This window comes from Monopterus albus, unplaced genomic scaffold (genome assembly GCF_001952655.1).
Source record: "Monopterus albus unplaced genomic scaffold, M_albus_1.0 scaffold72.1, whole genome shotgun sequence".
Classification (NCBI taxonomy): Eukaryota; Metazoa; Chordata; class Actinopteri; order Synbranchiformes; family Synbranchidae; genus Monopterus; species Monopterus albus.
The window spans coordinates 757,494-772,085 of NW_018127952.1; the positions used below are offsets into that span (position 1 = coordinate 757,494).

The 14,592-nt window shown below is 41.6% G+C and overlaps 1 protein-coding gene across 1 annotated transcript in view; it reads right to left on the reverse strand.

The window, feature by feature from the left end:
* The window catches only part of fbn1 (fibrillin 1), a 62,655-nt gene that overhangs the window by 33,492 nt on the left and 14,571 nt on the right, over window positions 1-14,592 (reverse strand). The window contains 21 exon segments of the mRNA XM_020605778.1: window positions 780-902; window positions 996-1,121; window positions 2,636-2,761; window positions 3,883-4,011; window positions 5,272-5,397; window positions 5,488-5,715; window positions 6,104-6,229; window positions 6,338-6,388; window positions 6,484-6,621; window positions 7,148-7,267; window positions 7,367-7,492; window positions 7,622-7,747; window positions 7,851-7,904; window positions 9,178-9,330; window positions 10,409-10,531; window positions 11,542-11,664; window positions 12,625-12,750; window positions 13,287-13,406; window positions 13,501-13,656; window positions 14,155-14,388; window positions 14,490-14,592. The exon segment at window positions 14,490-14,592 is cut by the window's right edge and continues 14 nt beyond it. Of these exon segments, the coding sequence (XP_020461434.1) occupies window positions 780-902; window positions 996-1,121; window positions 2,636-2,761; window positions 3,883-4,011; window positions 5,272-5,397; window positions 5,488-5,715; window positions 6,104-6,229; window positions 6,338-6,388; window positions 6,484-6,621; window positions 7,148-7,267; window positions 7,367-7,492; window positions 7,622-7,747; window positions 7,851-7,904; window positions 9,178-9,330; window positions 10,409-10,531; window positions 11,542-11,664; window positions 12,625-12,750; window positions 13,287-13,406; window positions 13,501-13,656; window positions 14,155-14,388; window positions 14,490-14,592 (2,737 nt within the window).

The window sequence follows — 14,592 nt, forward strand, 5'->3', positions numbered from 1 at the left end:
GTGCCTACTTTGAAGATAAATTTCAGTACACCTCAGGAGGTACTACTAAGATCGGGGGGGAGATGTGCATGCATACAGAGCAGTCACCTGTGATTGGCTAAATGTCCTCTTCACTCATCAGTCATTAGTATTACAAGCAGAGAGTGTAAAGAGGCACTTATACTGGGGACTTAGTGGATTGTGGGCAAGGTGCAGACCTCACATTTCTGCACACAAGTTTGTGTTCTGCTTGTTTAACACTGTTTGATAACTTGCTCATACAATCTCAGTTACTGGCTAATTGTTGCACTGTGGAGTGTTGTCTGTTCTCCATCTGGTCAGCGTAGCCACTCCCTCCTCTAAACAGAGACTGACACAGAGAAAATACAGTGGAGAAACCGAGCAGGACGGTCTACGGTTATGCGGGGCAAAGTACCGGGTATTGCTGCTCGCTAGGTTACAATAGTGGAAACACAGTATTTGTCTTTCAGGTAATTATAGGACTCACTGGAGTCAGTTTATGAGCAACACCTGCAGCCTGTTGTCACTTTCCAAAATGAACACGATCTCAGCCAGAAAATTCTTGATGCGCTGCTTTATTGCTGCTATTAAAGCAGGTCTTTCTACAGTGTACATGACCTTTCAAGTGTTTCTGTGCTAACACATGTGCAATGTACAGTACAGTATAGACAAGTGCAAAACGTATTACTGGCAAATGAGGCAAAACTACATATAAATCCCAGAAGTTCCTACTGCATAACATTATGACAGAACACCAGACAAGATAAACAGTTGGTTACCAGTGCAGCTTCTCAGATCAGGCATCAGGGCGTATCCACTGTGGCAGCTGCACTCATAGCTGCCCTCTGAGTTGGTGCAGAAAGTCTCACAGCCACCGTTCGCTATGGTGCACTCATCAATGTCTGAAAGGCAGAAAAACACACTGTAAACATACTGCTGGTGTGAAACCTGAAATATTTAATTGTAAGTAAACAGTAATTATGTTCAGTACCTACCAACACACTCCAGTCTGTTCTCAGTAGATTTGTATCCTGTATTGCAGGCACACTGGTAGCGGCCGATCATATTGACACACTGGCCGTTCCTGCACAGCCGATCACTTAAATCACATTCATTGATATCTGTAAAAGAACAAACCAGATAATTAGATGCATTTTATTTAACCAAAAAAAAAAAAAATCAATATGGATCATCCACATATAAAGCTAAGGATACCTGCAGCATGTTTACATGATTGTTGGAAGTTGAAATCTTTGGACATACTGTAAAATGCAGGTATGGAGTAACACACTACACTACAATGCCTGTAATACTGTAAGTGCCATTGAGCAAGGCACCCACCTATGGCTAGCATTAACAATTATTTTAATTAGCAATGAACCGGTCAATTATTTTTGAATTAACTAATTTTTCCTTTCACCCATAAAATGAAAAAAGTTAAAATTTCTCAACATAATATCTTAAAACCCAAAGTGGCATGTTTAATTTCCTTTTTTATCCAGACTAACAGTCCAAACCCCCAATGATATTCAGCTGAAGACAATAAAAGACTAAAAATAGCAACTAGCTACATTTCAGCAACTGGAACCAAACTTTGTGGAGTCATTTTTGGTTCAACATTAGCTAAACAATTAACTGATTATCAGAAAAGTTACCATTCACTTCTGTCAATTAACCTATTTAATATTTGACTAATTCCTCCATCTCCCACAATTAACTGCATCATTATAACTCTTAAAAGTATACGTGTGTGCACAAAACATTTAACTGAGGGCCCGCCTGAAACCAGGCAATTACACTGAAGACTATTAATCCATGTTTGATTAAAAATTGTGACAGCTGATTCAAAATGAAGGACTGTGTCATCATTAAGTACACTGTATGACATTTGCTATATAACTAAAGTTTATTATCAGTGCAACATCTTAGCACTTCAACCTATTACTGCAGCAGAAACAACGAAGGCCACTGTCTCAGATGGGAGAATGTGTGCAGATGCTGGGTAATGCTGGGTTTTGATACTTTGGGTGGTGGTAAAAGAAAATAAATGAGCTTAAGGAGCAGTGATTGAGCATTAGATCATGGACTGAAACCTTCACACATTGCATTAGGTCATCAGGATGACACCCAGTGACTAATGCATGATCAGCTCCTTGCTATAAACTAAACATGGGAAACATTGTGAAACTATAAAAATCAGTGGAAAAGACAGGCTCTAAATTCTTCTCAATTATCCAGTGAGAACTAGGCACACAAAAGCCTTGTCTTCATCCTGTTGACATGCAAGTGGACCCTCCTCAGTGCACACATGTCAACAAACAGGCACATCAGCCCTTCTATAATAGAATATATATCCCACACAGAACCAGACCTGACTCAAACACTCTTAGCCCCACACACAGAGAAAAACAGAGGCAGATGGAGGGGAATAAAGCTCCCTTGTCATTCTAACTGTCAGCTCTGAGGCAACATCTCTACTTACTAGTCCTCTCTTCTTCCTTCTTGTCTTCATTTCATCTCTCAGGAAACTACATTCTGCTACATATATTACTCAAAGAAGGGAGAGAAACAGGAGGGAAATGTTCAGAGAGGACGAGTTCGCCCAACTCTCCTCTCCAGAGGCCTCATCACTCACCTAGACAGGCTGACTTGTCAGGTGCTATCTCATGTCCTTCAGGGCAGATACACTGGAAGCTGCCCTCCATGTTTATACAGTCACCCCCACGGCACAGCAGAGGGTTCCTCTCACACTCGTCGATGTCTGGCAGTGGAAGGACACAACCAGGAACAGTACACACAGACACAAGTAGAAAGATTTAGTGGTTAGTTCAGTCACACTTGGACTCTCTGCAAATATTTCTTTCTCCTCTGATCAATTTCCAGTGAAGCCTACTGGATTGATAAATTAAAAACTGTTTCCAATTTAAAAGAGACTGTGGGACTGGCACTTCCTGATTAAGGATATACTTGAGGAGAAAATGTACAAGCAGTGGCACCACAACTAGCTGTGGTGGTAAGAACTGAGATTGAAGGTAATAAATTTAAAGTCTGGAAACACGCTGTATGTTTTTTTTTTGCTTCTTTAATTTCTTTTGCTAGTCTGCTAGCCCAGTCAGTACCAACAGGTTATGACTTCAATCCTGCCCACATTATTAACAGTTTCAGCTGCTTTTGCTGCCACAAGGTACAAGTAAATGTCATCTCATCAAGTTCAGTCTAATGATGCCTTTTGGCCAACAAAAGTACTGTGGTTCTTCAATTTGTGTGCACGACTTCTCTCAAGAATTGAGTTAAACAGTGTCAAATACAAACCAGAAGAGAAACAAAGCACTGGGTATTTTCACAGATCACAGAAAATTTGTACTTGTAGCTGAATATAAAAACCATTTTGCTTGGCAGTTGCATGTATATCCTTAGCATGCAGGACAAGTGTGTAATAAAGAACAATAACCTTTAAGGCTGCATAAACTAGCCCCTCTCAACACCCTACAGGGGTTTCAATAAAGTCAGTTTAACTCTTCCTCTTTCACACACACTTATACATACAAAAACACACAGCCTGTAAATCTCAGATTACATCAGCCGTCTAAACAGCGAGCTCCGGGTCTGGCATGCGATCCTCAGCACCTCATCCCAAGTTTACGGCTCAAGAGGGAACATGCAGGACATGTCTGCGTTGTGATTGGGATTAGAGCTGGCAAAGCTCTCTGCTCTCAGATACTGTGACTTTAAATGGGTGTGTAAGAGAGAATGAGTTCCTCACTCACAGACTAAATGATTTAATTTGAAAAAGCGCTGTCTGCATGTAACTGAACCAAATTGCATCAAGTTGAAGAGGTGATTCATTGTAGCTATGTTGATATGTGACGATTCTTCACTTACCCATGCAGTTTTTCATCATCATGAATCCACTCTCATAACCCTCAAAGCACTCGCATTCAAAATCTCCTGGTGTGTTGATGCACCTGCCTGGTCCACACAGGTCCGGAGAGATGCGACACTCATCAATGTCTACAGGAAAGAAATTCAACAAAACTCAGCAACACAGAGCATCTCTTTAAAACTGCACTGATATTCCTTCATGCAGAGAACACATGGTGACCCCACAGCTTTTATTACAAATATAAAATTAAAAAACAATGTAAAAGCATGTCAAAAACATTTCTTGTAGAGATTTTCAATTCATTAACAAAGTGATTTAACACAGATGTGAGAAACTGGTTAGATCGGTAGTAAAACAATGAACCTAAGATATGCAAAGGCAAACAAAGCACAAACACACGAGACATTTAACCAAAGGTTACTACAATACATGAAAGCAAGACTATAAAATACAACTAAGAGGCATTTAAGGATGGTTTAGGCAGCCTCATCTTTCTAATGCAAGCAGATTCTTTCAGAGTGTAGATCTGAAGTCCTGCTCTCTCTTTTAATCCACATTTTGAAACACTTAACACAAAGACTTTGAGCTGGGGTCTCGCTCATGTGGGTTAAAAGGTCCCTGGTATCGTCTGCTTACTGTACTAGGAGCCTATAAATTTCAGAGTAATGGCACTGACATTTAACCTAAAATGATGAGTGCACCTTTCAGCTGCGCAGTAGTTGTAGCTACCCAGACTACAGGGACCAGCTCCTATAAGTCCAAAGGAGCCAGACTCACATTAGCCAGAATGAACTGGATGTACTGCAGGCAATGCCTTTACTGCACTTTACTGTAATTAGTGTTGGCAGAGGGATTCAGAAAAAGGGACTGATGAAGAATGGCTAGGCTTGTAAAGAAACAATGGAGCTACAATAGCTAATGTTCAGCAAATAGTCCAGGTAAAAATAGAAGCTACATGTATAGTATGTCAGCTGGTGCATTAATGGCAAATTGCTGTTTACTGAACAAATTCACCATTGAATCTTTGCTGTAATTTAAATAACAGTTGTATAGATAATAATTACCAGTAAGACTGAATCTAATGATTATTTTCATTATAGATTATGTCAACTATTTCCTAATTAATCAATTTGTTTAATATATAAAAAAACAGTGACATATACCCATTAAAAGTTCATAGAGCCATCAACAGCATCTTCAAATTGCCCAAAAATCCAAAAGGAAAATCCAGAGATACTCAATTTACAATTATGTAAAACAGACAAAACAGCAAATCTTCAGATTTGAGAAGTTGGAACCAAAACATTTTGATATTTTTAATGATTATCACATAGTTGATTTATTTCTTTGTTGACTGACTGAACAATTAATCGGCTGATTCTACTCACCAGTGCAATTTCTCTCATCAGAGTCCAGAGCATAACCATTATCACAACGACAGCGGAAGCTGCCGATGGTGTTTCTGCACCTTCCATTTGAGCAAAGGGTGTTTATCATCCTGCATTCATTTATATCTAAGGTATAAAGCAGAGGGATAAAGACAAGTAAGCGACCACAGAAGAAACTACCCAGGCAGTCTATGCAATCTGTGACTGGGACAGTACCTTTGAGGAAGGGCCTGCCATTGATAAAGTCACCCCTGTGAGAGAAACCTGGCCCCCGAGGACAGAGCTGGGCATATTCTGGAGTGCCCCTTTCTGGACATTCGTCACATTCAGGACCCCAGGCCACACCAACAGAGCAGCAGCAGGCATCCACTCGGTGCTTCCCCTGGATAGCAGCCCCACAGCGTTCGTCCTCATGGGTGAGGTAACAATGCTCCGTACGCAAATCTGGATGTTCTCCCTGCGCCTGCATGGGTTCTCTCCGGGTACTCTGGCTTCCTCCCACAGTCCAGACATGCAGCTTAGATTGATTGGTGACTCTAAATTGCCCGTAGGAGTGACTGTGTGTGTGTGTGTGTGTGTGTGTGTGTGTGTGTGTGTGTGTGTGTGGTTGTCTGTCTCTCAGTGTCAGCCCTGTGATAGACTGGCAACCTGTCCAGGGTGTACTTCGCCTCTCATCCAGTGTCATCTGGGACTAAGGCTCCAGCCCCCCAACAATAAGTGGATATAGATAATGGATGGATAGAGTATGAATATGGAGTTCTCTAGATTCTAGAAAGTAGACAGGATCACACACAAGACCTCAGTAGACACAAATAATGTATACAGTACCCACCAATGCACATCCTGCCACTGATGTCAACAGTCATTCCTGGAGGGCACTGGCAGAAAAAGGAGCCCTGTGTGTTGACGCACTTGCCATTGATACACACTCCAGGGAACACTTGACACTCATCCACATCTGACAATCAACAAAGAAAAGGTTGTGTTTCTTTGTTCTTTCTTGCTTTTAGTGTTTCCCGTTAGTGAAATGAAATGCAAGTCTCCATGGCATCAGAGCCGATCTCACCTTCACAGACATTTCCTTTCACTCTAGCAAAGCCTTTACTACAGAGTGGATCTGAAAAAGAAGGGCACACAACACAACGTCAGTCGACACAGTTATAGTACAACTTGACAGCGGTGTACCAAAATGATGCACACTGATGATCTCACCTTTTTCACATTTGGCACACGGACTGTTCCAGGCTTCTCCCAGTGTGGCGCAGCAGTGGGACTTCAGTGTAGCCCCGTTGATGTTGACCTCACAGCGATTATTAATTATCTTCAGCCAGCAGGTACTCTTAGTGGTCTCTGTTTTATGAAACAACCCTTAAAATTACTAAACATTTAATTATATGAAATGAAATAACATGTGGGTGGACACCAGCTGGTTTGGTACTTTCTATATGTCAGTACATGTTATTTGATGCCAATATTCCATATTTAATTAATAATCGTTGCATTTAGCTCATCTCCATAACGTTTGCTGCCTGGCCGATTAGCAGTCAACCTGTCCTAGACAGGAAAAAAACATTGTTTTCAGGTTTCACTAGTTTCATCTCAGTCTTTTCGGGTGAGTACGCGTTTCATTTACATGGTCCAAGTTTTAATTACAGCTTGCCAAAATATAAAAGGGACCCAGCTTTTTTGACACAGTTCATCTCACATTGTTTAATGTATTTAATACCAGTGGAGATGCAATGCTAAACTTTGGAAAAACCATACAGAGCTATTTTAATACCTGGGACTATTAAATATTGAGGTTTACATAATTAAAGGTGTGACATTTGATATTTATTTTGCCAATTAAATGACACACTGACAACATGATTCTCACCTATACACTCCAGCCCAGAGCTGTCCAGGGAACTGCCCATCGAGCACAAACACACAAAGGACCCTTGACTGTTCTGACAATCTCCATTAACACAGGGGCTAGACTCACACTCATCCACATCTGTAAAAAAAAGAAACAACCATCTCTTATTACGAGAGTCGACAGAGTACATGCATTGATGAAAGATCATTGCACTGTACAATAAAACAAGTCTCTGACCTTCGCAGACATCTGTCTCTGTATCGAAGCGGTATCCTTTGGGACACTGACAAGTGAAACTGCCCGGTGTGTTCCTGCAAAGACCGTTGTCACACAGCAATCTGTTCACCAGACACTCGTCAATATCTGACAAAAAAACAAAAAACAAAACAGAGACAGGGGGCATGATGGCATTCTCGAGAGTGGCTTTTGATACCAAGACTGTATACTTCAGTTTTCCAAGAGGACAAGGACATTATCAAGCAGTTCACCTACCGACACAGCTTTTTCCTGTCAGGTCTACCTCATAGCCATCATTGCAGGAGCATTTGTATGTCCTCAGCATATTCTCACACACTCCATTCTGGCAGGTGTCAGGGTCAAGGGCACACTCATTAATATCTGAGAAGGTAAAAAAGAACCCGTTGAACATCAGAGCAAGAAAAATCTGTAATGTTCTGCATTTTTACTGCCAATGAACACAAACAGGCTTTGTGTACATTACCTCTCCCATCACCGGTTATGCCAATGCCATTGGGGCACAGAGCCAGGAACTCAGCTACCACAAAAGGTACAAATGGCAAAGTTTGGTTGAGAAAGAAAGAAGAAATTGAAGTGTTTGAGAACATTTCACATTTGTTAAAATCCAAGAAAACCCAACGCAAGACATTCAATAGCATATCATTATCCATTTCCATGCTTTCTCATTTGGTCAGCATGTATATAAAACTTTTTCTTTAATGCGGTGTAGCTCTGGCATGTTTTGCCTTAGAAAATTTCATTGGCAAATGAGAAGTGACTGAAGGATGTGTATGTGTTCATGTGTGTGTGTGTGTGTGTGTGTGTGCGTGTGTGCGTGTATAGGCTGTCAGTGTCACCTAACTGAGGGTGTCTCTGTTAAACAACTTGGCCGTGATTTCATCACCATTTATCTTATCCAGGCTGGTCCAGTATGTCAAAGAAGACATGTTTGATCATCCTAACTTCGACAGGTCTGTTTTAAATTAAACAAAAAACTCTGTGTGTGTGTGTATACATGTCAGCGTTACAATCTCTGCAAAAATTTTTGTTTGATACCATCATTGTGAGGACGTTTTAGTCAGTCCTCACAACTTCAGAGGGCTTTTTGAAGGTTAAGACTTGGTTATATGATTAAAGGATAAGGCTGATCATTCTCTATGTTAATATTATCTTCAGTCCTCTCCATACAAAGACTGACAATGAATTGCCTCTACTCATGGTTAACGTTTGTCGGCTGTCAGTCCTCTGATAAATCTCCATTGCTGTTCAGAAACGATAAAAAACACTTCAGGGAAACACACCGCTGCACTAGGTGACACGTTTTTTTATTGTAAAATCCCAGACCCGACTATGTTGCCCCAAAGTCTCTGAGTAGCCATAATTTCCTGAAGTTAGCATGAGTTAGAGTCGACTGTGCATACACAAGATCTTGCACAACCTCTCAGTTTACATTCCGCTAGCTCCTCATGCTCAGACCTGGTATTTGCTAATGAATAAATGTGCCACACAATGTGAAACAAACCGCAACGAAGGTCTATGGCACGGACAAATACGGTGATCCGGGACTGGCACACTGACAGACATTAATTTTGAGTAGAGGCAAATCATTGTCGGTTTGACTCTCCGTATGGGGAGTCTTAAAAATACTGTTAATATAAAAAATGACCAGACTTATCATTTAAGGCTAGAATTAGGTGAGGGTAAGAAGTGTCCTCAAAACTACAGTAAAAGACGATTGTGTTTGTGTCTGTCTGAGGCAGCAGGAGGTGGCTCCATATATGTAAAGGGTGGAGTGATTGGAATATCCATACCAGAGTTCTGTGGTGGGCAGGGTTGGCAGGGTTCTCCATAGGCGTACTCTGTGCTGGCACAGCAGCACTCCGACTTGGTCACAGCTCCAAATAAAGGTCTAACACACTGCCCTCGCCTGTAGCCACCATAACACGAGCTGCGCATATGTGTGTCTGTTTCAGACAAAATAAGACAGACAAGTGTGTGAGAAGCTGAGCCACAGAGATCTGGAAAGTGGCTAGAGACAGAGATGATGATAAAGAAAGGGAGGTAGGAGTCCACAGCTCCAATAAACAAAAACACTGGCAAAACAATCGGTTGTTCTCTCTACATAATGTCCAGGGATTTGAGGCATTCTCCTCCACTGATATCATCCTGACAAAAACTCGCCCAGACTTAACAACAGCATTTCAACACGTCCCACACAATACACAAAGATGCGTTATTTAGGGAACTGTGGGAATGTTTGCAATAGGTGCCACTCCAGGGTGCTGGGGCAGAAGGAGGCAGGAAAGCATTTATCAGTGTTGACCTGAACATGCTCATTAATATTATGACCCAAATTCTTCAGCTTTTCCCTGCCCTTCTATGTTTTATACCTGCTCTAATATTACCAGGTTGGCCTTTATAAACACAGTTGCAAATGGCTCTCAGCATATGTGAACATCGCTCCACTATATGTGCTTCTGCACATGTGCCAGCAGTCGGCATTTGTAAACACTGCTGTACGCCGGGGCCTGTACCCCGACTGCTATTTATTCCTTGGTGTGTAAATGAACACCAGCCTATACTATGACAAAAACAACAGTGTGCATCTGTTTACACCTGTGAACTTCTGAAAATGTGAGGAAATAAAACAGGCTTTTTTATTGTCATCTTTATTTCTTTACCCCCACTGGCACAAAGGATCACATGGAATATGGGACATGTCTATTGCGCTCAATACATTAATGATAGTGAACATGTAGATGCAAAAGGTTAAAAGCTGCTGGTGAAGTTTATTATCACGTGATTATTCTCACATTCAGTTTTCATATTTGTGTTGTGGTTATGTTGTAGACAGCTGTGACATTAATCCTTCTTAAAAATATACTCGCTCTGGGCTTTCCGTTGCTTAGAAAAGTGGGACCAGTATTACTCTATGACAAAGCTGCATCCAATCCTGGATTATGGAGGATTACTATTTACCATGGAATCCAAAATGAACACATGGCATACAGCAGAAACAAAACTACAGCTACATTTACTCACCAACGCAGACCCGTCCATCCAGGCCAACTGCCATCCCAGCCATACACTCACAGCGGAAAGATCCCTCCGTGTTGACGCAGTGGCCGTTCATGCACATTCCTGGAGTCTCACACTCATCAATGTCTAGATACAGATACAGCAAATTTATGTCTTCATACACTTCTCTTCACAGAATGAATGAATTAAAATAAACCAGTTTCCTGCTAAAAGCACTCATTAGTAGTCATCACGTACATGAATAATTAAAAAAGGCAGCCACAACAGCTGCGTAGTTTCAGTTTTATGACCTCAGTTAAGAAAACATTCTTCTCCCATCTGTGTATTACAGTAATTATCATAATGAGTGTAAACAATGATATGGCATGAAAGCATTAGTGTGTGTTCATGTGTGTGTCCTGTCTGGCTATGTTGGGAGACAGACAGGCCATAGATAGACAATGAGGCCCTGGGGCCTTTTCAGACTACAGACTTCATTAACGAATACATACATCAGCCCACTTGGTCTGCACGCTACTCTGCCATTTATTTATTCTGCTATGACTTAATCAGGTCAGTGTCTCTGCGATCAAATGTCTGTATCTGTAGTCAAAGCGAGCAAAATGGCTGCAGGGAAAGACTGTTGTTATGGGGCATCTGTTGGCTAGTCGGAAATTTATTACATTACATTAATTTACTGTATACTGTGTTCTATGTTTTGAAGGTTCAGTACATGGCAAACTGGTTGGTCAGTTGCTGTGTGACTCGCAGGTTTGTGTCCTAATCAAACCGGCACGTACTGTGTTGCGTTTTGTCAACTTCAGGAAAAGGCCGAATCGTTTTTCTCTTTGCACCGAACAAGTTTATGGTTGGCTGTCTGCAAGAATTTCAGAATAGGTGGGCCTCAGCGATCCATGTTTCCAGCTAGTCTGCCAAGGAAGCCAAAGGATTTCTCCAAGGCTTTTAGGGGGATTTTTGCCCTGTGTGCTAAGACTCACATAATAGAACCACTAACATGCAAGAGAGGTAGCCCAGTTCCAAGCTAACTGAAAATACATGTCAAAAGAACAACTGATTCGAAATGTGTTCTGGTAATACAGCCAAATATGGATATGTGATTTCAATAATTTGACAGTCTGTCTTCCTTACACACACACCTACACACATGCGTCCACTGGTGTCAAGCAGGTATCCAGATTTACAGATGCATTTGAAGCTGCCATCTTCATTGATACACAGTCCGTTGAGGCACATGCTCCTGATCAGACACTCATCCTGATCTGTGAACAAACACACATTACTTATAGCAGCACTTTTAGTAACGATATACTGGTTAAGGACACAAGCTGGTGGTTTAACAACCGATTTAATATATGTGATATTATTAGTGAACAGAGGTAAACTGCAGTTTAGTTTCCTTCATTCTGTCTTGGTGGCTATGGTGTCATGGTAGTAGCTAAAAGTTCAATTGTTACTGTTGAGCATTGTTACTGTTGACAAACTGATAACTATAACCCCACACCATGGAGGTTGTACTTCAACCTAGCTAGCAATTGCTGTGAGCTTGTCAGATATTTCAAAACAGTGCAACATTGTAGGCAACAAGATGGTGATTAAAGTAATATAAGGTTGGATTTTGTGATTTACATATTCACCTCACTAACTGAAAAATACCTGTGATGAAAGTAATTACGTTTGTGCTCTTTCCTCAAAACATAGATGAATCTTTCAAAATTTTTGCAGGAGACCATGGCTATGGTAATGTGACTGGAAGCACATGCTGCTTGACCTTTGTAACCACACAAAAAGTCTGTGTTACATTTTGCCCCAAACGCTGGGGCTGGTAACTCAGGAACTCTTGATCATTCGAAAGAGTAGGACTGCTCACAGAATTACTTGTTTCTTCTTTATTTCAATAGCATCGCTGTGACTGAAATAAAGAAGAAACAAGTATAACTGTGGGTGGGCCTCCTCTTTTTTAATAAGAAGTAAATGTAGTCCTTTGTAAAATGGCTGGTATTAATATAAAATGCACATACTGTATTTTATAGTCAGTGGCCTGAAACACACAAATCCACTAGGGTGTACATGCCTCCAACGGGCATTGGTATTAATGGAGCCACACTCCATTACACATGTGTTACATAGTCTGATATACATTACAAATAGTGTGCTTATTGTAGAGAACTGTCCTTTCATTATGTCAATGTTCCATGAATGCATATCAGAAACTGACAGACCTTTACAGTTTTTTCCATCTGAAGTAATCTCAAATCCAGCATTGCAGACACAGTGGAAGCTGCCCTCAGTGTTCACGCAGCGGCCGTTGTTGCAGATACGACCGTTGGCCACACACTCATCCAGATCTGGCAGAAGGAAACAGATATAATAAATATATACATCCTCCTAAAATGTGTGTGTACTTGTATAGCCAGCAGCGTGAGAACCGGCTGGGATTTTTATGCCATGGGAACCAGGACATTTTGGGAAAGTGAGGACACTTTCTCACACCCATTCAAAGAGCTGTTTGAAGGTTAAGACTTGGTTTTAGAGCTCAGGTTAGAATTAGTTTTAGGTTAGGGTCAGGCTATGGGGATATGGAATGCATTATGTCACTAAATGTCCTCACAGCTATAATAAGACATGACTTTATGTGAGTGTAGATGTGTCTGGTATTACTCACACTGTAGGGGACCAAAACCTGTTTACATGCTCACATTGTGGAGACTTGAACATGAGAACAACAGGCCGGTCCCCACCAAGTACATCATTTAATTTTAAAGTGACAATTTCATTTAAGGTCAGGGTAAGTCTCCAGGAAATGAATGTAAGTCCATGTAAAATCCCCACAAGAAAAGTAAACAAACATATCTGTGCATGTGTGCGTTTATATGTGTGTGACCTCGGCACTCTGTCCTGGTTGCAGTTGACTGGAATCCAGCAGGACACTGACAGATGTAAGACCCGGGGGTGTTCACACATTCTCCATGTGCACATGGGTTTCTCTCACATTCATCAGCATCTGGAACAAACATGAAGCTCAAAAATCTTCATCACCTTCATACACTTTAAGTTTGGTATTAAGAAAACTTGATCTGCACTCTGTCAGACCTCACCAATGCACTCTCCCCTTACGTCCAACCTGAACCCCATGTTGCACTCGCAGCGATATCCGACGATGCCCGCCATGGGAATACACCTGCCATTCAGGCAGAGGTTGCGGTAGGCCTGGCACATGTTGGTGATATTCTGCGTTTGGATGATACCAGGGCCTGACAGAAACATTTGCACAAAGGTATCAACAATAAATATTAAAATGGTAAAATGAAGAAGCCACGGCATCTGCTTTGTCCAGCACCAACTTAACTGGAAGAAATTTCATTTGATGCTAATTTATATATACTGCAACATCAGAAGTCCGAGCTACATAGTATTAAAAGTGTAATATCTTCCTCTGAATTTCTTCTTTTAAAAAAGTCAAACTCTGCCAAGTTCTTAAAGTTACTGCTCTGAACAAGCAGCACCACGTCAGTGCACGCTACAAGTCTTAGTCAAAGTCTTCTGTTTCGTTAACATGGAGCTCATCAGCTGGAGGGTGTGGGCTACAACTGGGAATTTGAACATGGCAACACAAGACCAGTGGGAGGATGGAGCACTACGCATCCACTGAAGTCAGACTAGACCATTATAATGTCACATTTCAATTTTGAAGGCGTGATTGTATGGTTATGAACACGTGAACCAAACGCAAACAGAAAGCAGGATCATACCTAGGGGAGGAGGCTGTATAGGGATTATTCCTGGAATTTGCCCTGGGATTTGTCCTGGAATTTGACCTGGAACTCGGCCTGGTACTTGACCAGGGACCTGGCCTGGAATCTGGATGGGGATTTGAGGATATGGAACTGGGTAGATGCCAGGTAGTTCAGGGACCCCAGGGACACGACCAGGAATCGGCACTCCGCCATTCCCATCAGGTAGGAAGCACAGTTTCTGGTACTCTTCTAAAATGAGCACATGCGGAAAAAAAGATGAAGGTTAGCGCTGTCTTGAAACATTGGGACACACAAATGAAAAGAAGAAAAGTAAAGCCATGTGACCCCACCTGTTCCACGAATGGGGCACATTCCAGGGATGGACCCATCAGACCAGCAGCGTCCACTGTCACAGCAGCACTGCATTTTGGTCATCAGCTGTGAGTTTTGGTT